A 20,518-nucleotide genomic window follows, 5' to 3' on the forward strand; every position below is an offset into this window, starting at 1 on the left:
TTTTCTCAGGTTACAAATGCTGCATTTCCCTGATCATTCCTGTACCTGTGATGTACATAATCCATGTTGTGTAAAGTTCCAGGACTGAGGTCTGTGTTTGAGCAGCTTGTCATCGCACTCTATGTGTCATACCTAAGTCAAGTCATGCTTAGTTGGTTATACAATATGTATAATTTTAAGTTTTAGGAAGATATTCAAAAAAAAATTGTATGCCCAGTTGCCCACAGAACATTTTTGTCAAGTAGGCAATTGCTTTTTTGGTCAGATCAACTTCAAATGCATGCAATTCTGGCAAGGCACAAGTCAGTGCATAAAATGGTGGGACAGTTGGCTGGAACCTGGTGGCTAATGCCAAATATTTCATGCAGCAGCTTTTCCAGTGATCTATTTATACTATTGCTAAAAATACATGTTATCTAATCATGATGTGGACTAATGTTATTTAAGGTTGACATTGTCTTACTGCACTGTTTCCATCAGACTTGAAGGTCCCTTATATAGGTTGTTGTTGGCCCTGCATAGATCTAAAATTGATGAGGTTTTCCACAACCCTTCTTTATTTTAGTGTAAACCTCTCCAATCTCCTTAGTATATGCTGAAAGGCAAGACTTTCAGGCTGTTTGAAAGTTACTGGGTGTACAAATGAATAGTATGGGTAGAATTTGTGTATGCATCAGGAAATGTTGGTGATAAAAACATCTGTGGGCATGGAATTTGCAGGTGCGAATTTTTGCTTGCAAGCATTTGTTACACAGCATGTGGACAAATATTTGCCTACCTAGTATTGTGTGCAAAGAATCAGGATTCAGAGGTCCTCCCACAATGTTTTGCCCTTGATAAAACAGATAACAAGCATACGTGATGCAAGCTTTTGCCTGGTCATAGGCTTTTTCTATCCCTGTTGGTTTTATAAGAGTGACGTCCATACAGGATGGCGTGCTCAGCTAAACCTGCACTTCCCTATTCACAGGAAATAGTTGGACAATGCTGCCACCATGACGGTGCAGACGTGGGTACCAGTCAAGGATGCTGAGCGGTTCGCCGTGGGTAAGAGAGAGTGCTGTCCTGGCAGCGAACTTATTGCGTGGTATGTGATGTATTGCCCTGCTGTAATCATACTGTACACCATCACTGGAATGGGAATGTGTGACACAAGACATATATATGTCAACACATGACCATCACCAGCGGCGGTCGTGGTTTCCTCCGCCACACAGTCGGGCTGCGGTGGCCCGGTGAGTGTCGCTCGGTCCCGTCCTCCTCGGGTCCGCATAACCCGGCGTGCCGATCGAGGGCCGGGTGCTGCACGCTCATGGAGGGGCCAGTATCGGCCGTCGACGGCCGACCGCTGTTCCGCTGTGGGCGGAGCGGCGCGCACCGACCGGGCGCGGCCCTCCTTCCGGGGGCGGCCGGACGCCGGCCCGATAAGGGAGGCCGCCAGAGCAACCGGACGCGCCGCTCTGCCCCGGTGGTGGCAGGCGCAGCGCCGACGCGGGGAGGCTGGGCGGGCGGACGCCCGCCGGCCTGGGCCGGGTCAAACTGGGGATGCCTCTGGCATGCGCTGCGTGTTGGAAGAGATTGTGTCATGCGAAGAAGCCACCACAAACGCTCTGCAATGAATGGGCCGGACCAGTGTGAGGCGCGTCACGGTCGCGGGAGTCACGCAGTAGGCGATATACCTGAGTGGTGCGTGTTACGCGCAGATAGCTAAACGAGGCCGAAAACGGCCCCGTTTCATTGAGCGAACGGTGCTCTGGTACTCAGGAGCTTGCTGGCGGGTAGCCATCCGGTATTAACGCCCGAAATTCGCCGCGAGTCTGAGGGCGGGCCTTTGGAGACGGGAGCCGGAGACGCCAGGCTTCTGCTTGACTTCAATGGTCGGAGTGGCGTACTATCGGCATAGGACGTTATAAACTGACTCACGAATAGTGGGAAAAACATTGTAAGCACTAGGTCTGCTCAACCAAAATTTTGTTTTGGGGGGGGGGGGATATGATAGGACTAACTTATTCTGAAGAAAGTGACCATACTCCTTGGTGCGGTGAGCCAGGAGTCCAGCAGAACAGTGCATAGAAAACAGCGTTTTGAAGTGGGAGATCTGAGCTTTTAACTATGATTGCAGGCGAACGAGGCATGCGGTCGAAATCGGACACATTTAATCCAAGACCACTTATGTGCAATTAAATTAAGACCTGAAAAGCACACTCCCTGCTGCGCGAGACGTATATGGCAGAACCCCTGCTTTGGAAGGACCATTTTACGAACGATATAGGCATAGGAAGGTGATCTGACGCCGGGTACTGATTCCCTTACGCATTGGGATGTCATCGGGGCGAGCATAGGGTGTGGACGTCATGGTTCTAGTCTCAGACAGTTGACGGTCGTACTCCCGTCCGAGGGCGACTAAAGCTGCTGCCGCTGCTCGTGCCTCGCCCCCCCCCCCCCTTCCACCCCTCCCCCCCCCTTTCACTTGTTGTGGGGCCGGCAGCCGTCTACAACTTCGTGGGCGCGGGACCGGAACAGATCCAGTTCTCCATCGGCGAGACGCTGCACATTCTGCAGCGATGCGGAGACTGGTACTACGGCTACACACTGAAGAACAGGGCCTTCCGCGGCATCTTCCCTCGCGGCTTCGTCCGCATCAAGAAGTGCATTGTCGACAAGTCACTGTGAGTGCCCATTCCTCATGAGGGTCAGGTTCCAGGAAACGAAGTGACGAGCCTGAGCACTTTTAAGTCACGTTTTGTGGACTTAGGACTAAAAGACTAGAAACAGCTTAGTCCAAACGAAGTTTCCTATTTGACAGTGGCTGCATGAGCGGAAGTCAAGCAAAATCGCCTGGTTTCCGACGCAAAGCACGCGACTTAACTTCCAAATTCGCAAGTTCACGTTTTTGCTCTATGAAGATAGGTCCAGCATTTTGTCAGTCGTGCCTGTTCTGGACGACAATATCGATTCGAGTTTGAAATTCCTAGTCGCTGTATGTGGTCCTGTACACCTGCTTCAAGTCTGATTGCGTGGTATTTCCGGTCTGCGAAGGCAGGCGATCGCGTTCCGCGCCCAACTGGAGCTACTTCAGCGCGCACTCCGTTACCGCTCGTGGGCGCGCCTTTCCCTCCGTCTACCGACCCATGACCGTTCTGGCCGTTCGTGGGTGTGCCGTGCCCTCCGTCACCGACCCGTAACCGTTCCGACCGCTGGTGGGCGCACCGTACCCTCCGTTTACCGACCCGTGACCGTTCAGGCCGCTGGTGGGCGCACCGTACCCTCCGTTTACCGACCCGTGACCGTTCCGACCGCTGGTGGGCGCACCGCGCCCTCCGTGCTCCGACCCTTGACCGTTCAGACCGCTGGTGGGCGCGCCGTACCCTCCGTTTCCCGACCCGTGACCGTTCCGACCGCCCGTGGGCGCGCCGTACCCTCCGTTTACCGGCCCGTGACCGTTCCGACCGCCCGTGGGTGCGCCGTACCCTCCGTTTACCGACCCGTGGCCGTTCCGACCGCCCGTGGGTGCGCCGTACCCTCCGTTTACCGACCCGTGACCGTTCCGCGTGCCGTCCTGGCGCGGGGTGCTGCCCTGCCGGCGGGGCCAGCCGTGGCGAGGCGTCGCGTCGCCCGTCGACCGGCCTGTGTCGTGTGGCCCGCCGGTGGCGGTGCCGTCGTGTACCGCCGCCTCTGACCGGTACCACTGGCTCTGTGGCAGCGGCACCGGCGCCGTCATCCCGCGTGAGAACCCTCTAGTCCACGAGATCACCTCGGTGCTCAGGGAGTGGGGACAAATATGGAAGACGCTGTATGTGGTGAGTGTGAGCTGACTGATAACACGCTCATCGGCCGCGGGCGGAATGTCCACCAAATGCGTGTCGGAAAGTCATGTTGCGATGTCAGACGCGGACTTGGGTTTTTCTTCTGTAGGTCCCGGATTGGTCGGGATCTCGGAGCTTGGGTGCGACTTGCAACACGTGTTTTTGGAATGTTGATTCGGCGTTATTAGCGCACCGTGCGTTTCTCCGCGTTATGAGCGGCGTCTGTCGTGTTGAGTGTGTTTGAGTGTGCAGCCCGCGGTTGTGCCGCACCGGCCGTCCACCAGCGGCCGGCGCTCACCGAGCTGCCGCGTGCGCAGGGCCGCGACGGCCACATGTCGAAGGTGGCCGACATGATGGACGAGCTGATCCGACACCGGCGCAAGATCATCTCAGGCACGCTGCCCACCGACGAGCTGCGGGAGGTCAAGCGACGCGTCACGGCCACCATCGACCGCGGCAACCTGTGAGTGCCCTGCGCGCGCCGCCGGCGGCGGCGGCAGTGCCGCGTGTCGTCCAGCGCCGGCGCTGTCCGGCGCCGCGCCGGCTGGCTGGCGTGTCGTGCTGCCGCACTGTGCTGTGGTCTGTGAGGTGCTGAGTGTCCGTCGCCTATGTTCGTGACCGTGTGACGTCAAGTGCCGAATGGGGCCACTGGCCGCGTTGGGGCGCGGAGACACGCAGTCATTGCAGGCGGAGGAGGGTATGTGACACCGCCATGTGGTTTCTGGCAAGACTGTAACGGCTTCTTCGTCCTGCGTGGCGTGTCGCCCAAACGGTGACAGTGGCGCTGTGGGAGACGGGCCGACAGTGCCCGCCTCCGCCGCGTCGCGGGCGGTCCGCGAAGGCACGGCTCGGTGCCGGTCAAGCCTTGGCTGGCCAGCTGACAGCGGGCGCGTCTGTGACGTCGCCGGCAGTGTGCTGGGGCTGGACCTGGTGGTGCGCGACGAGCAGGGCAACATCCTGAACCCGGACGTGATCTCGGCCGTGCAGCTGTACCGGCAGCACGAGCAAGCCACCCGCCGCCTCAACGAAGGCCTGGTCAGTGGTGGCCGCCGCCCACCCGCCGGGCCGGGCCGGGCCGGGCCGTCTGTCAGGACAGACCGCCCGCGCCGTAGGGCCGGCTGGACGCGCGTCAGCCGCAAACCTCCTGCATGGTTGGCATAACGGGGGGAGGGAATTAGCCAAGAATAGCCCTGGTAGCGGAGTGCACATGTTTTCGTGGCTGGGTGCAGCGTTGTTGACTTGTGTTGCAATCAATTGGGACATAGTTAAGCTTTACATCGTTTTTTAGCGTGCAAACAATGATCTTAGCGTTATTCGGTGGCTGTGTTATCTTGTTACATGACATATCGCAATATTTCATTAACATCCTTTGTTAAACTGGATGTACATGGGTGGTGTCTTTTTTGCAGTATGCGAAGGCTAGCAACCACTGATTCAGTGGCCATCCACTCAAATTACGCAGACAATTTCTTGAAGAAAGCTGATGTATGTTGCCGGTTGCATTCTTTGCATGTGTCAGTGTGTATTACTTTCGGCTGGCAGCTCAGCTGACTACTACGCGACAAATGCTCCGCCCCAATGCTGTAGTGTAGGGTACAACACCACATAGTATCAGAGTAGTGAACCAGTGACAGGAACATACAAAGGTATAGCCGCCAGTGGACTAGGTGGAGCTCGGAGCGTGGTACATTTGGAAAATGTTAGGCCCTTTTGCGTTTTGACCAGTCGCCTAACGCAGCATCATGTTAGGTAAGACCCCGGTACAATTTACATATAGTCCATAGTTGTTCTTACAGGTCCCAATAAGCGTCAAGCTGGAATTGCGGTGCCCCATCCTGCTGAGTGTCACGTGTTTTCCTGACACAGAGAGACGAAGTGGCTAGTTCCTCGCGAGGCTGTCTTCATGTTGTCACTGCGGGGGTATAGAAAGCTAGCCAGCCGCAGACCGGAAGCAGAAAGCCTCCTGGTGTGCGTAACACTAGCACGCGCGGCCGGCTTCTTCGCACGCCGACTGACAAGAGCCAGATCCCAGCGCCTGTCCTCCCCGTCGGGCTGTGTGTCCATGTTGTCCGACATATCGAACGGGAGTAACATACCACCTGGTGGCGCGCGCCGTCTGACGGTGCCTGACATGTGTCCGTGTGCGTCTGTCAGGGTGACGGTTCGACCACCAGTCAGCAGGGGCCGCAGCACAACAGCCACTGCCTGTACGTGACGGTGCGCAACTGCGTGTGCCGCCTGGACGAGGACGCCGAGATCATACTGTTCCTGTACGACGCCGCTGCTGACCAGGTACGAGGGGTGGGCTCGGGAGGGGGAGGGGGTCAGACTGGTCGACTGTGAGGGGGGGAGGGCAGGTCAGGCGAGGGCGGCGACTGGAGGGAGCAGAAGGGGCCGGCTGGAGGAGGCAGGAAGGGTCGGCTGGCGGGGGGGGGGGGGGGGAAATAGGCCGCCCCATCAGGCCAGGCGCTAGCGGATGTGGAGAGCGGGAGAAGGTTGTGATTTCTTGCGCTGTGGCGTCTCCCTACGCCTTGCCTGTCCGATTACCCGACTTCTTGCGCTTCATGCATGTTTGCGACTGAATGTCAGTGTAGGACGTATGCATGCTCGATCACGCGTCACACCTTCACGATGTCCGACTTGAGCGTTGAGGGGACGGGATCACGCGTGGCTCATCCCTCAGCGAATGCCCAGGTTTGGATTGGAATCGTCGCGACGCACGGAGCAGGCGCCTGATGTGTCATGTCATACGGCCAGGTTCTGACGGAGAACTACGTGGTGAGCTGGAAGGAGGGTTTGGAGAAGAATATAGAGCAGCTGAGCAGTCTGCGTGTCCTCTTCACGGTACGGCCCGGTCGCTGCCGCCACCTCCGCTATTTGCAGGCTTCGTGCGGGACCCCAGTCGGGACCCCCGTTGTCGTGTTTGCCGCCCGCCTCCGGCCTGCAGAAACTGCGAGGCCTTGAGCTGGCTAGCCGTCCCCCTGCTGCATACTGCGCGCTGGCTGGTGGCAGTACAGGGCCGCTAGCCAGGTGCGTGCACGCCGTTTCCTCCGTTATCTCGCGCAAAACAGAGAGGAGGCGGGTTAGCGTGTGGTTACCACGGTCACTTCGTTCGCCAGATGCGAACAGGGACACCTTTACGCCACGCGCCCTGACGCGGACATGGCGCCCTGACCCTGACACGCGACCTGAACTTTACACGTGTCCTGATACCTGACCCTGACGCGGCGTTCATCGGACAGGACCTGAGCAACGGCGACATCGCCCTGCCGCGCCTCTTCCTGGCCGGCTTCGTGGTCAAGGTGGGCACCTCGGCCCGCCAGGAGATGACCACTGCCCGCCGCTCTATGCAGGCCTCGCACAAGGTAAGCCGCTGGACCCAGTCGCCATGTGGCGTCGCTGGTATCTGGTCACACGGAGAGCTTGGCGTGCCGGTGAAGCGGATGGGAAAGTTGCATTAGTGCCGCTGTGAGCCGCTGTCGTCGGCCGCGCGTGTGGTCGGGGGTGTTGGACCGTGGGCTGACGCTGGGGTGCTGGTTGCAGAAACGCACGGTGAGTCTGGGCCCCCGGTCTGGCGAGCTGTGCGGGGTCTCCGGGGCCCGCACTTGGCGCGGGGTTCAGGGCGAGCCCAGCTGTTAGTCCCACCAGACGTCTCTTCAGTGTTGTCAGTCCCACCAGACATCTGTTCAGTGTCGTCAGTCCCACCAGACGTCTGTGCAGTGCCGTCAGTCCCACCAGACGTCTGTTCAGTGTCGTCAGTCCCACCAGACGTATCTGCCCGCATCCGGCGTTGCACTTTCGCCTGCCACAGCTCCCACGTATACAAAGGCACCTGTCTGAAGTCTAGCTCAGAGCTAGCTCATCTCCACCCGATTCGTCGCGTTTCCGCGGTCCGTCCCGCCGTCTGTCGTAAGAGAGCTGTTTGCTGGGTCGGCTTTCCGCGGGCTTCTCGCGTGTGTTCAGGTTCGGCCGCGGGAGCTGTCGGTGTTCGGACACCGCCCTTGGTCTCGGCGTCAGAGTGTGGGCCCAGGCGCGGGACGGAGTTGCCATCGGGAGCTGTCAGTGTCCGGACACCGCCCTTGCTCTCGGCGTCAGTGTGTGGCCCCAGGCGCGGGACGGAGTTGCCATCGGGAGCTGTCACTGTCCGGACACCGCCCTTGCTCTCGGTGTCAGAGTGTGGCCCCAGGCGCGGGACGGAGTTGCCATCGGGAGCCGGGGCGCGATGGTCAGCCAGGAACTCACACGGCGCCCTCCCGTCGACAGCCGACCAAGAAGGCGGTGGAGATGTGCCGCCGGCCGTGCGGCGCCGTGGCGTTCGAGCTGTCGCCGTTCTTCAGCGGCCAGCACACGGACGAGGACGGCGTCGATCGGTTCATGCCGCTGATACCGTGAGGAGAGAGCGAGAGAGGCGTGGGCACCGCCGCCAGGCGAGCTCATGTCGCCGGCGTGACCCAGCTCACTGGCCCGGGGCCGCCAGCCGGTCGGGATGCTGGGCGTGTGGAGGTGATCCCGCGCTGACTCATGTGGCGCACGTCTGGGGTGATTCCGCACTGGCTCGTGAGGCGCACGTCTGAGGTGATCCCGCGCTGGCTCATGTGGCGCACGTCTGGGGTGATCCCGCGCTGGCTCGTGTGACACACGTATGAGGTGCTCCCGCGCTGGCTTGTGTGACGCACGTCAGAGGTGATCCCGCGCTGGCCCGTGAGGCGCACGTCTGAGGTGATCCCGCGCTGGCTCGTGAGGCGCACGTCAGAGGTGATCCCGCGCTGGCCCGTGAGGCGCGCGTTAGAGGTGATCCAGCGCTGGCTCATGTGGCGCACGTCTGAGGTGATCCCGCGCTGTCTCGTGAGGCGCACGTCTGAGGTGATCCCGCGCTGCCTCGTGGGGCGCGCGTTAGAGGTGATCCCGCGCTGCCTCGTGGTGCGTGCGTCAGAGGTGATCCCGCGCTGCCTCGTGGGGCGCACGTCTGAGGTGATCCCGCGCTGCCTCGTGGGGCGTGCGTCAGAGGTGATCCCGCGCTGCCTCGTGGGGCGCACGTCTGAGGTGATCCCGCGCTGCCTCGTGGGGCGTGCGTCGGCGGCTCCCGGCGGCCGCTGGCAGCGCCTGTCGGCCGGTGACATCGTGGCGTGTGTTCGCAGTTGCGGTGACAAGGACAACAGTCTGGAGGACTCGCTGCGGCGGCTGGTCGGCGGCGTCTCCGTCCGAGACCACAAGGGCCAGGGACTCTGGATCACCTTCCGCCTCCTGCCCGGCGACAAGGAACAGGTGCGACGGCTCACCTCCAGGTTATCATGGATTAAGGACGACGTGGACACATTAGTGAGAGGTGGACTGCTGTTTTGCAGGGGTGATGCGCCACGCCCTGCCGTGGGGAAAGGCGTTCGTGTTTTACGTCGTGACATATTGCCTGCCTGCCCGTGGTATATCTGGCTGCCGTAGTGGTGCGTGCCTCAGGGGCACCACCTCATCTGGCGATGTCCGTGGCGGCTCCAGCGGCAGCTTGGCTTCGCGCACCAGGCTCCGACTCCGGGCGCTGGTCGACGGGCGTCCGGACTCACACCGGTCGTGTGGCGCTCGAAGTTCACACTGAACCAATCGGTGGCGGCGCCGCTGTTCGCGCTGATGCAGCAGCTGTCGCTCCGGGCGCCCTGCCTGCTGACCTTCACGAACATGGCATGGCAGGTTTTGGTGTGGCCGTCACCGCGCCGCGGCCGCCCATCGCGTCCGTGCCGTGGCCTGACCCGACCTGACCTGGCCTGCCCGGCCGGTCGCCAACAGCACCCCCACCAGGCCAAGATGGCGCTGGCGCGGCGGCGCGGCTTCCCGGACGTGATCCTGCCGACGGACGGACGGAACGACCTCTACCTGACGCTAGTGGGCGGCGAGTTCAGCCGCGGCAACAAGGTGCAAGACCGCAACGTCGAGGTCACCATGCGGGTCTGCGACGTGGACGGCAGCGTGATGACGGTGAGCGGTGGCGCGGACGGGCCTGCGCGGCGCGCGCCGCTGGCATGAGACGCGCTGGCTGACCGGGTGGTGGCCTACGCCCACAGGTGACGGGGCTCGCCTCGACGGTGGGGAGGTGTGTACCGTCTCGAGCCGTGGTGTCGTTGGGCGGACGAGCGGGGGAGGGGAGATAGCGCATGTGTCGGGTATGGCCGGTCGGCCCTGTGCGGCCGCCGCCGTCCCGCTCCTGTGTGGCGCGTCGATGGTGGTGATGGTCATGATGCTGGATGATGCTTGATAATTTATGGTGATGGTGATGATGATGATGACGATGATGACGTGGTCTCTGCGCTGGACAGGGCGCGATCGAGGCAGGCGCCGGCTGTGAGCCGTTGGAGGAGTACCGCTCGGTGGTGTACTGGCACGAAAGCCGACCCCGCTGGGCCGAGAACGTCAAGGTGGTGCTGCCGGTCGGCGGCGACTGCACCAGCCACCTGCGCTTCACATTCAAACATAGGTGAGGTGTCGCTGTCCGGACGTAGGTGAGGCGTCGCTGTCCGGACGTAGGTGACGTGTCGCTGTCCGGATGTAGGTGACGTGTCGCTGTCCGGACACCTCTCCAATGCGAGCCGCCCGTCCTCCGCCGGCGCGGCCCGCCGCGCAGGACGCCGCGGGCCCTTCTCATCACCGGATCTGATCGGCAGCCGCCGACCAAATGATGCACATCCGTCATCATGCTGTAGTGTGTTTGGTGATGATCATGAGGCGGTTCAGCCCGCTAAAGTTCCGGCTCGCCTTCCATGTGGCACGTCTGGCTTTGGTTGTGGCTAGAGCTCCTTCTGGCACAGTTGACTACGCCAGAGGCGTGCGAAATCCAGGGCAGTGCTGCGGTCATTGTCGACGTCACATGCTTGTATTGTCAAGGTCTCAAAAATGGTCTATCGGCAATGGATTTTTCAATCATGTGGCGTTGATAAGTGACCTCTTGGCTTAGGTTCACGGGGCTTGTCGTGAACTCCAGCTATTTGATAATATAATATTTGATCGCGCAAAAGAAACAGTGAGTGCACACGCTATCAAAGTGTAATTGCGCGCCAGGTTTGATTATCGTTTTGCTGCAGAGTAGTTGCTGTTTTTACCACTATAGCCACCGCAGTCCAGATAACTGTGTTTGTGCAGTGACATGTCACATGCGATGTGATGAATTTTTGTCGGGTTTTATTGGTGAGATGTATTTGATTCCAGCTCTGTATCGCTGTGCTGTTTCCTTTCTATCACTGGTTGCGCATGTCCCGCTCACTTCTGACTTGCGTTTGCCTGCCACCACGCATGTTGGCTGTCTCAGGTCAAACAACGAGGTCAAGGACAAGACGGAAAAGCCGTTCGGTCTGGCGTACGTGAATCTGATTCAGAAGAACGGCACCACCTTGAAGAACACTCGCCACGAGCTCAATGTGTACAAGGTAAGCGGACCGAGCTGGTGAGGGCGACCGCCTGAGGCGCACCGCTCCGCCGACATCAAGGCCAGGAGGGTCTGAAGAGCGGGCGTCTGGCCGGCGGTAATAGTGCTCCCGCTGCCGCCAGTGATGGCCGAAGTGATGCCTGTGGCATGTCTGCCTGTTCCCCGCACCGGACCGTCCGCCACACACAGCTTCACTCGTCGAGCGGGCCTGCGGCGTACCTGGCCGCCCGGCTGACTGGACCGTGTGACTGGCGCCGCGCCGACCGCCGCTAGCCGCTAACGCCCGCCGCCGCCGCCAGGTGGACGCCAAGCGGTTCGACGAGGGCGACGTCAGCTACCTGACGCTGCCGGCGCTGCGCAGCGAGCTGGTGGACGGCACGCGACCCGGCTCCGGCCCGTTCCTGCTCAGCCTGCGGGACTCGTTCTCACTGCAGTCGCTCACCTGCTCGACCAAGCTCACTCAGAACGGTGCGCGAAGCTCGGCGAGGCCACGCGACCGGCCGCGCTCGCCGGCCGCGCCGTCCACGGCGGCGAGTGCGACGCGTGACTGCCGCGCGACTTCCTGACCTGCGCCATGCTCTCCTTGTGTAGATAAGCTCGAGCCACGTGCATCGAGTCAGTCCCGTGGCAGGCTTTAGCTCCCTGTTGCTTGTGGACCTGCCGTGTCCGACTGTCACCTGTAGACCTGCTGGGAGACTAGCTGTGTCCGTCTGCCCCAGTGGACCTGCTGGGCCTGCTGAGGTGGTGCTGGGTCCTGTGACCAGCTGTGTCCCGCTGCCCCAGTGGACCTGCTGGGCCTGCTGAAGTGGTCCTCGGAGCCAGCGAAGCTGAGGGAGCGCCTCAGCCTGCTGCATCGGATCGACAAGGAGGAGATCGTCAAGTTCCTGCGCGACAGCCTGGACGCCCTGTTCCACATCCTGATCGAACACGAACAGGACCACGAGTACGACGTGGACGTGTTCAACGCGCTGGTGAGCGTCGGATCGGGCCGGCACCCAGCCCGCTCTCGTGCGGCAGCGGCGCGCTGCTAACCCGGCCGGTCTGTGGTGAAGTGTTGCCGGGCACGGCTCGGCTGGGTGCGGCGGTGGCACCAGGTCAGGAGCATTGTCACGCGAGCACTCAAGTGCTCTTGGCATGGTTGGTGCCCCTTGATTTGGATTTGTATTAATTTGTTTTCCGTGTTCTTGGATGACTTAGCGTTCAGCACAATTACCAAGCGAAGTTTGTTCCAAGCGAAGTTTGTTATGTGTACTCTGGACCCACCTACCGAGGTAGGCAGATTCGGCCACCAGATAATGTGGCCTCCGGGTCCTGTTCACCGCACACATCTACGGCACGCTTTACATGCCGCACATTGGTCATGTCGGCTAGGGCAAGGTTGACGCGCTGCGGACAATTTTCAGCCGACTTTACCACGTTAGTTGTGTCAAATGACGTGTCGGCCCTGCTGCTCCTATTCCATTGCTTCTGGATTACGAATGCAACATCTTTCCCGTCGTCGAAGTTTTGGATCGTGCAAAGTCCTGGTCATTTGGGGGGGGGGGGGGGGGAGTTTCTCCGTCTCCATATGTCATACCATAATCATGTTCGGTGCGAGCTCGCAGCTATTGTTACGTCGTGTGAATTGCCAGAAAGCACGTTTAGATAACTTCAATGAAACCCCGCCTACGAAGTGTGTCTCCAAGAGGTTTGCAAGCAGGCTGCCGTCTGTGACCGTGCTGCCCGCCCGGCCCCGTCAGGTGACCATCATCTCGTCAGTGGCGACGGAGCGGCGTTACCAGCACTTCCAGCCGGTGCTCGAGGCGTACCTCCAGAGTGCCTTCAGCGCCACCATGGTGCACAGGTGAGCGGGCGCGCTGCTGGCGTGCGCGCGGCACATGGCGCCGGCGCCGCCTGTCACGTGATGGCGGGCGGCGCAGCACGGGGATGCCGCCCGGCTTACTAGCTCGATGTAAACTGCGCTTTGGGGATTTGCTAGCTGAAGCTTCAGCACCATATGGGTCTACTTGGATTTTCGCGTTTGCTGTGATGCGACATGCCGTTTCAATGCCGCGGTCGGTGTCTAAGCCGTCTACATCGGCACGGTACGGCGCCCAGCCGCACCCCTCGGCTGTCGGAGCCGGAGCCGGAGCCTGGCCATCCCTTTGGCCTGGCTGGTGTCCAGCCGCACCCCTCGGCCGTTGGAGCCGGAGCCGGGCCTAAGCCGGGCCGCCCCTTCGCCAGGAAGCTGATCGGCGTGCTGCAGGGCTACCTGGACACAGTGAACCAGGCCGAGTCGCAGCTGCGGCTGACGTCGGCGCTGCCCTGCCTCCGCTACGTCTTCAAGTTCATCATCAAGTCCCGGCAGCTGTACATCAAGTGAGAGCGCGGCGTGGGCACCTAGGGAAGCGCGGGGGTCGTGCGCGGATTGGTCGGAGGGTCGCCGGGCAGCTATTGTCGCCGGTGGGACTGGTGAACTGGGATCGAACCCGGCAGGCCGCCATGCGCTGCCCTGTCCTGGACAGACCACGGGCTTACACGGACTTCACTTGCTGTGACCTGACCTGACCTGGTCTGCAGTGTCATGCTGTGTCCCACGCTCTACTGACCTAACCTGACCTGGTCTACAGTGCCATGCCGTGTCCCACACCCTACTGGCCTGTCTCACACTGTCGTGCCATGTTCTGGCCTGCACTGACCTTCCTTGCCTTGCCCTGCTCTGCCCGTCCCTGCCGTGCTCTGTCCTACCCTGCCCTACACACTGCCGACCTTCCCTGCCCTGGCGGACCCTGACCCGCCCCAACTGCGGCCACAGGATGAACGGCAGCGACGACGACGGCATGTTCGAGGCGTCGATCCAGCACCTCCTGCGCTCCTTCAACAGCCTCATGATGGCCAAGGGCCCCCGGATCGAAGACGTGCAGAACAGCGTGCTGCTGTACCTGCCGTCCACCATGGATGACCTCATCACCGTCTGCGATCCAGTGCAGCTGAGGTGGGTGGCCGACCGGTGGCGGGTCGCCCGCGCCGACAGCTGACGCCGGGGGACCGCGCCCGTCGCCGGCGCCGCTCGGCATGCGCGTTGGACGCGCCGGCGTCGCTCGGGCCGCTGCCCGTGCCTTGTTGGAGCTGAGGCCGGGGTCGGGCGTGGGCTGGCTTCCGGCCTGCCTCAGTAATGACTAACCATCGCAGGATTCGCCCCACCGGGGCGTGACCATGTTGATAGTGGGGTACCTGGCGCCGCATATCGCGCAGTCTCGTGCTCCAATCATCGAGGGGGAGAGGAGGAGGGGGAGAGGGTAATGTGTCGGTACGTTCCGTCCGTTTCCGCCAGAATGTGTTGCACTTCAGCTAGACGTTGTGCCTAGTTCCAGCCGGCTGCGCTGTGTCGTGTTTCAGCCAGACGGTGGCGGAGCTGGTGGCGATGCTGACCAGTCGGCTGACGCAGCAGCGGCTGGCCGTCATCAGCCGACTGGTGCACAGTCAGCTGTTCGTGCGCCACGAGTGTCGACACGTGCTGCTGCCGGAGGTGGGGCGCGCCATCGGCCAGATGTTCGACCTGCAGCAGCATCAGGTGGGTGCCCCTACCTCCACCTCTGCCGCCCCCGACCCCGCTTCTCCGCCGGCGGGGTCGGGGACAGGGTCACATCTGATCCCACCTGACGACAGAGACGGGCTGCTGGGTGGCGGGTGGTGTTGGTTGTCGATGTTGGGTCGGGAGTACAGCCCGCACTGCACCACTGAGCCAGGCGTTCACCTGACGAAATTTTGAGCATGGACGAAGTACTTAGCGTGTTGGCTTCTGGGACGGTTCCCCCTGACCCACGAGTGGTGTTCCGTCTGTGGCGTATCGGCGCTGTCGGGTGTGGTACTCTCGGCTGCGGCTGGCACTGACCTTGCTCTTGTCTTTCGCCCGGCCCGTGGGCTGGGCTTGCGTCCTCTCTCGCTCTCGCTCTCTGTGCCTCCCTCTCTGCGCGGTGGTGGCGGTGGCTGTGGCTCTGGGTGGTGGTTTGCGGCGGCGGTGATGCGGCGGATGCGCTCCGTGAGGCGCGCGGTCCGCTGACCCGGCCCGACTCGGCGCAGGACTCCCGTGTCATGACCACGCTCAAACGCAAGGGCAAGTCCAGCGCCAAACTGGCCAAGCTGTTCGGCGAGCAGCACGCCGAGGAGCTGGGCCTCGACAAGGCCAACGTGGACCTGAAGCGCACCACCGAGGAGGTACTGCGCACGGCCGGCTGCGCACACCCCGCTGCGCCCCAGGGCTTCCGGCGTCCACAGCGGCCGGCACACGCCCGTCCCTGCATCCCGCCTCATCCCCTTCTCTCCCCCGCTCTCCCTCTCCATTTTCTTCATTTCTCTACGTCTCCCTTGAGCCCAGGTCTCTCCGACGCCATCGCATGCCTACACTGCGGACTGTGCCCGACGCCATGGCATGCCTACGCCGCGGACTGTGCCCGACGCCATGGCATGCCTACACCGCGGACTGTGCCCGCAGCAGTGGTGTGTCTCGCCTGCGTCTGCCTCATCGGCTGCTTCTTCAGGGTTCCACGCTCAACACGCTCCGTTCTGTGATCTACCAGGTGCTTTCGTCCCAAATCGTCACTGACATCCTCAGTCTTTTCTACTTTCTTGAGGCCTGCGGCTTTATACGTGCACGTATGGATGCGTGCTCTCCCAGCGGTTTGGGTCTATCGCGCCTTGTCTGCACGAGCTTTCATGCCGGGCTTCTGGACTCCTGATCTGCTCAGCTGCCTGCGCTTGCTGCTCGCTCTGCCGAAGCACACATTCCTGCTGCAGCTGCTCTGCCCCGGCTGGACCTGCCGACCATGGCTTCGCCTCGTCCGCCCGACCGGGTCGGCGGGCTGGCCGGCCCGGTGATACCAACTGCATTGGAATGGCGACCGATGCATGGCGCCGAGTACGCTGTTCCACGTCTGAAGTCCCTCTCAGCCGGTCCACGGGGGGGGGGGGGGGGGGGGGGACATACCGTGTCCGTGAGCCCACCTGCTGGCCGGGCCGGCGGCCGCGCGTGCTGGGCGGCCGCCGCCGCCCGCTGCCCGGTGTGAGACGTCTCGCGCGCCGTGCAGCGGCCGGCGGGTGTCGGGCCGGGCGCTGAGCCGTTCAGTCGAGGTGGTGCTGGAGCTGCTGCCGACGGGAACGACTTGTGCCGCATGGCTGCCTGCAGGGTTTTTGCGGACGACGATTGCCGTCCAGGTGTAGCTCTCGGATCTTCGGAGGGCGTACGTTCTGCTGTAGATTTTTGACTAAGCTTTTAATATGTGCAACATTCTAAGATTACAGTGCACATATAAACTTGGGCACGATGGAAATTGTCGTTCAGCTTTCTCAGTATGGACTCATATGGTGAATTATAAGGTAGGAAAACACCACGAAGTTTTTAGCTTCTAGCACAAGTCCGCGATACATTGTGGAAGTGACAGCTTTTATATCAAGCGCAGCACATCGCGCCCTGTTAAGGCTCTCGTTCAGCGACCCTCTAGATGTCAGCGTCTTAACCGCTTAGAAAGCCGGTATCCCTTCGTTAAAAAACCTTGATTTTTGTATGAATAAAAATGTTCGTCATGTGAAGAGTTAATGTTCTGCCAGATTCAGAGTGATCCAGACGACGGATTTGTTCTGCAACTACTAAGGAAGGAGATAAATGTAAAGTTTGGACTATACGCAAAGGAGAGGATTCACAGATAGCTGCTATGCTTTTATGCTGTGTGCCATGCTACCTGTTATGTCTGTAAGATTCTACGTACGAAATATATAATAAATATAAGGTTATGTAGCAAGGGTTCATCACAATATTCACCATATAATCCAATTAATGTTATGCAGCAAGGGCACTTCTTGGTGTGTGAATTTTCAGCTCAGGACAAAGTATGAGGTTTGTTGAAGAGCATATGGGTCGCTGGTGGCGGTGTCCTGTAATGTTGGCCTACAGAGCGGCGGCTGTACCGGCTCGGCCCGCCGCCGCCCGCCGCCGCCCACCGCTGCCGCCCGGCTGCTGCCGCCCGCCGCTGCCGCCCGGCCGGTGCCGCTGGAACCCTGGGCGAGCAGCCACCGCAGCCGGGCGGCGGCGGCGGCGGCTATGCGGCTGATCTGGCCCGCCCTGACGTGCCGTGCCGTGCCGTGCCGTGCCGTGCCGTGTCGTGTCGGGAGCCGCGCTGACAGCCGTGCCGTGCCGCGCTGCCCGGCAGCTGCGGCTGTGCATCGACATCTTGGCGGACGTGCTGGACGTGCTGTGGCGGCAACGGGCGGGCGCCTCGGCCGACGTCGGTGTCGTCGTGCTGCAGCTGCTGCGCAAGGTCATCCAGACGGTGATCGGCGTCGACCGCGACAGCACGCTCGTGGTTAGTGCGGGCGGGCCGGCGGGGTGGTGTGTGGAGGGTGACCTGTGTGTCGTGTTCTCCGCTCCTGGTTGACCTGTATGTCGTGTTACCCGCTCGTGGCCGGTGGAGGGGCCGGCCGGCCGGGTGGTGTGTGGAGGGTGACCTGTGTGGTGTGTTACCCGCTCGTGGCCGGTGGAGGGGCGGGCCGGCAGGGTGGAGTGTAGAGGGTGGCCTTGTGTCGTGTCCCCCGCTCGTGGCTGGTGGAGGGACCGGCCGGCAGGGTGGAGTGTGGAGGGTGACCTGTGTGGTGTGTCCCCCGCTCGTGGCCGGTGGGGAGGCGGGCCGGCAGGGTGGTACGTGGAGGGTGACCTGTGTGTCGTGTTTCCGGCTCCTTGGTGACCTGTGGGGCCCGTTTGATTGCTGAGCTGCGGTGTGTGTACACGGCGGCTCATTGGTAGTCAGTATGGTGTAAACGCCGGTGAGATGTAGCCAAAGATCCTGGGTATTGATAATAGAAGCTCGGACACTGTTTTGGTACGGTGCTGAGGCACCAGCCTCGGATATGGGTATTAACACAATGGACCCTCGGTGATGATGAAATGAGAATTCGGTGGTCGACATGTTGCGACCCTTTCCTGTATGAACTCCCACATGCTTTGTATGTGTGGAATGAACGATTGTTCAAGATTGATTTGGGCTAGCAACTGGGATGAAAACGTTGTTAGTAATGCCTTTTTGTAATTTCTAATTTAATTTTTGTTTAAGTAATGTTTGTTTGCGTTCCTACCAGCCCAATATGCATCCGCCACTCAGCTAGCTCGGTTGTGCCCTGATTACCCCTCCGGGTGATTGGTTTGCTCACTGACGCAGAACTGACGCTCATTTGGCGAGGTCATTGTAAACGCCGCAAAGTCATGTCTGGCATTGCATCGGCTCAATCGCCATTTAAGCAAGTAGTTCGGCGACCGTTCGGTCTAAAAAGCGAAAAGTGCGTTTTGATGTGAATTTTGGAAAGCTTGGCTGATATCTTTTACAGCGCTGACCATAGACATATGCCTCTTCTCCCCAATGCATTCATTCTAGACAGGACACTATCACGGCACGATATGACCCCCCCCCCCCCCCCCCCTCCGTGCCCTGCAGGGCAGTCTGGTGGCCGTGCTGGTCTCGATGCTGCGTCAGATGGAGATGAACCACTACGAGCAGTACATGGCGCAGTTCTCGGACGTCACCGACCAGCTGCACTTTATCATCGAGATCCTGCTGGTGTTGCGCGACCTGGTCTCCAAGTGTGTCTACCCGCCCGACTGGTGCGAGATGGTCATGCTCCAGAACAGGTGATTGTCTACCCGCCCGACTGGTGCGAGATGGTCATGCTCCAGAACAGGTGATTGTCTACCCGCCCGACCGGTTCGAGATGGTCATGCTCCAGAACATGTGATTGTCTATCCGCCCGACTGGTGTGAGATGGGCACGCTCCAAAACAGGTGATTGATAGGGACCCTGCTTCGCCACCGCGCGTCGGACTCTGAAGACTTAGTGTCCTGGGTATGCCGTCGGTGTACACCCTGATGTGCCCTTGTGCTTTTGACTGTGGGCCATAATGGTCTGTGTTGCCAGGTGACACAACTAGGGTCGCGCGGCCGTAAGGGCTTCTGTTGCGTGGTCCAGTAAGTCGCGATGCTCATTTCTTACCCCGCGTTACGGTGTAAGTGCATAAGCGTTGGAATGCTACTGCTGGAAGTCTGTTCGTCAGCACGTGTTTGCACATGTCACCACGTCCTCAATAACGTCGCAATTGATGTAGTGTAGTAATAACATGTATGTGATGTTTTGCTCTGTCATGTATTTCTAACCGTAACCAAGGCACAAAATGGTCATTCTGACGTTGTCGAATTTTGACAGTACACTCAAATGAAGCATCAGATGCATCGAAGCATTTAGCCTCCTGGCATTCATTTTGATGAGGAAATGGCTTAAGTTTATTCATGAACTGATAGTTTGTGCTGGACTTATTTACAAGAGCATGTCATGGAGCACATTATACTTTTATTTTAAAATGATGCATTGATGTATGTAATGTAGTATAATGATACATTGGTTTAATGACACATATGTATGTCCTGTAGTCCTCATATGACTTGCTGTGTGGTGAATACTGCACATGCTGTGGTACATGACGTTTATGTGCTGTTCATAAAAGCGCGGTTATGCGGAACAGAGTTTGTCACCTTGATTTGAATATTGTGATCTGTAGCGTACTTGGAGTCAACTGCCCTCATTTGATGATGAAATACGCCGACGTTATTCAGACACCAGGTGCATTTCACGGTGATATATTGTGCCATATGATCACCTGCTGGAATTATTAATGTGGCACGTGACGGATGGCAACGTGGGATGCATGTGAGATGAGGAGGCATTAATCATGTAGGAGCGTAGCTTATCATGTCCGCCTCATTAGAGCAGATGCGGGGGCGCCGTTTGTGTCATTTGCGTCATGTTATCTACTTACTCATGCCATCTATTGATGGGGCCTTATTAAGCCCTTGGAAACATCTGCCGAAATGAAGCTGATGTGGTCGGTTGAGTTGCCTTCCGTGGGCGCGCTTCCGCTGATCGCCGGTCGGTGGTCCCATACTGCTGCGAACCTCGAGCCGCGGGCCCAGTCCCCAGTGCTGCCCAATCCCGGGAGGAAAGCGTGCGCCAGCCTCGCTGCAGGAGCGGCCCGTAGTGAGACCTGCGGCCCTGGGTCCCTGCTCTGGATCGTGGGCCACACGCTACAGGAGCGGCCCTTAGTGAGATCTGCGGCCCTGAGTCCCCGCTCTGGATCGTGAGCCACATGCTGCAGGAGCGGCCTTTAGTGAAATCTGCGGCCCTGGGTCCCCGCTCTGGATCGTGAGCCACATGCTGCAGGAGCGGCCCTTAGTGAGATCTGTGGCCCTGGGTCCCCGCTCTGGATCGCGAGCCACACACTACAGCGGGCC

The 20,518-nt window shown here is 60.0% G+C and overlaps 1 protein-coding gene across 1 annotated transcript in view; it reads left to right on the plus strand.

Moving 5' to 3' along the window:
* Window positions 1-636: 636 nt before the first annotated feature.
* LOC119098906 (dedicator of cytokinesis protein 1) overlaps window positions 637-20,518 on the plus strand; it is a gene marked incomplete at its 3' end in the record, with an annotated part of 30,653 nt that continues 10,771 nt past the window's right edge. The window contains 22 exon segments of the mRNA XM_037221950.1: window positions 637-1,047; window positions 2,489-2,669; window positions 3,704-3,800; window positions 4,124-4,269; window positions 4,718-4,841; window positions 5,961-6,098; window positions 6,564-6,650; window positions 7,049-7,171; window positions 8,070-8,194; window positions 8,945-9,071; window positions 9,585-9,773; window positions 10,112-10,269; window positions 11,098-11,215; window positions 11,514-11,682; window positions 11,998-12,185; window positions 12,954-13,057; window positions 13,438-13,572; window positions 14,009-14,188; window positions 14,593-14,767; window positions 15,277-15,411; window positions 17,400-17,552; window positions 18,675-18,868. Of these exon segments, the coding sequence (XP_037077845.1) occupies window positions 996-1,047; window positions 2,489-2,669; window positions 3,704-3,800; window positions 4,124-4,269; window positions 4,718-4,841; window positions 5,961-6,098; window positions 6,564-6,650; window positions 7,049-7,171; window positions 8,070-8,194; window positions 8,945-9,071; window positions 9,585-9,773; window positions 10,112-10,269; window positions 11,098-11,215; window positions 11,514-11,682; window positions 11,998-12,185; window positions 12,954-13,057; window positions 13,438-13,572; window positions 14,009-14,188; window positions 14,593-14,767; window positions 15,277-15,411; window positions 17,400-17,552; window positions 18,675-18,868 (3,098 nt within the window).

The sequence above is a fragment of the Pollicipes pollicipes genome, unplaced genomic scaffold (assembly GCF_011947565.3).
Source record: "Pollicipes pollicipes isolate AB1234 unplaced genomic scaffold, Ppol_2.1 Scaffold_4740;HRSCAF=5597_pilon_pilon_pilon, whole genome shotgun sequence".
Classification (NCBI taxonomy): Eukaryota; Metazoa; Arthropoda; class Thecostraca; order Pollicipedomorpha; family Pollicipedidae; genus Pollicipes; species Pollicipes pollicipes.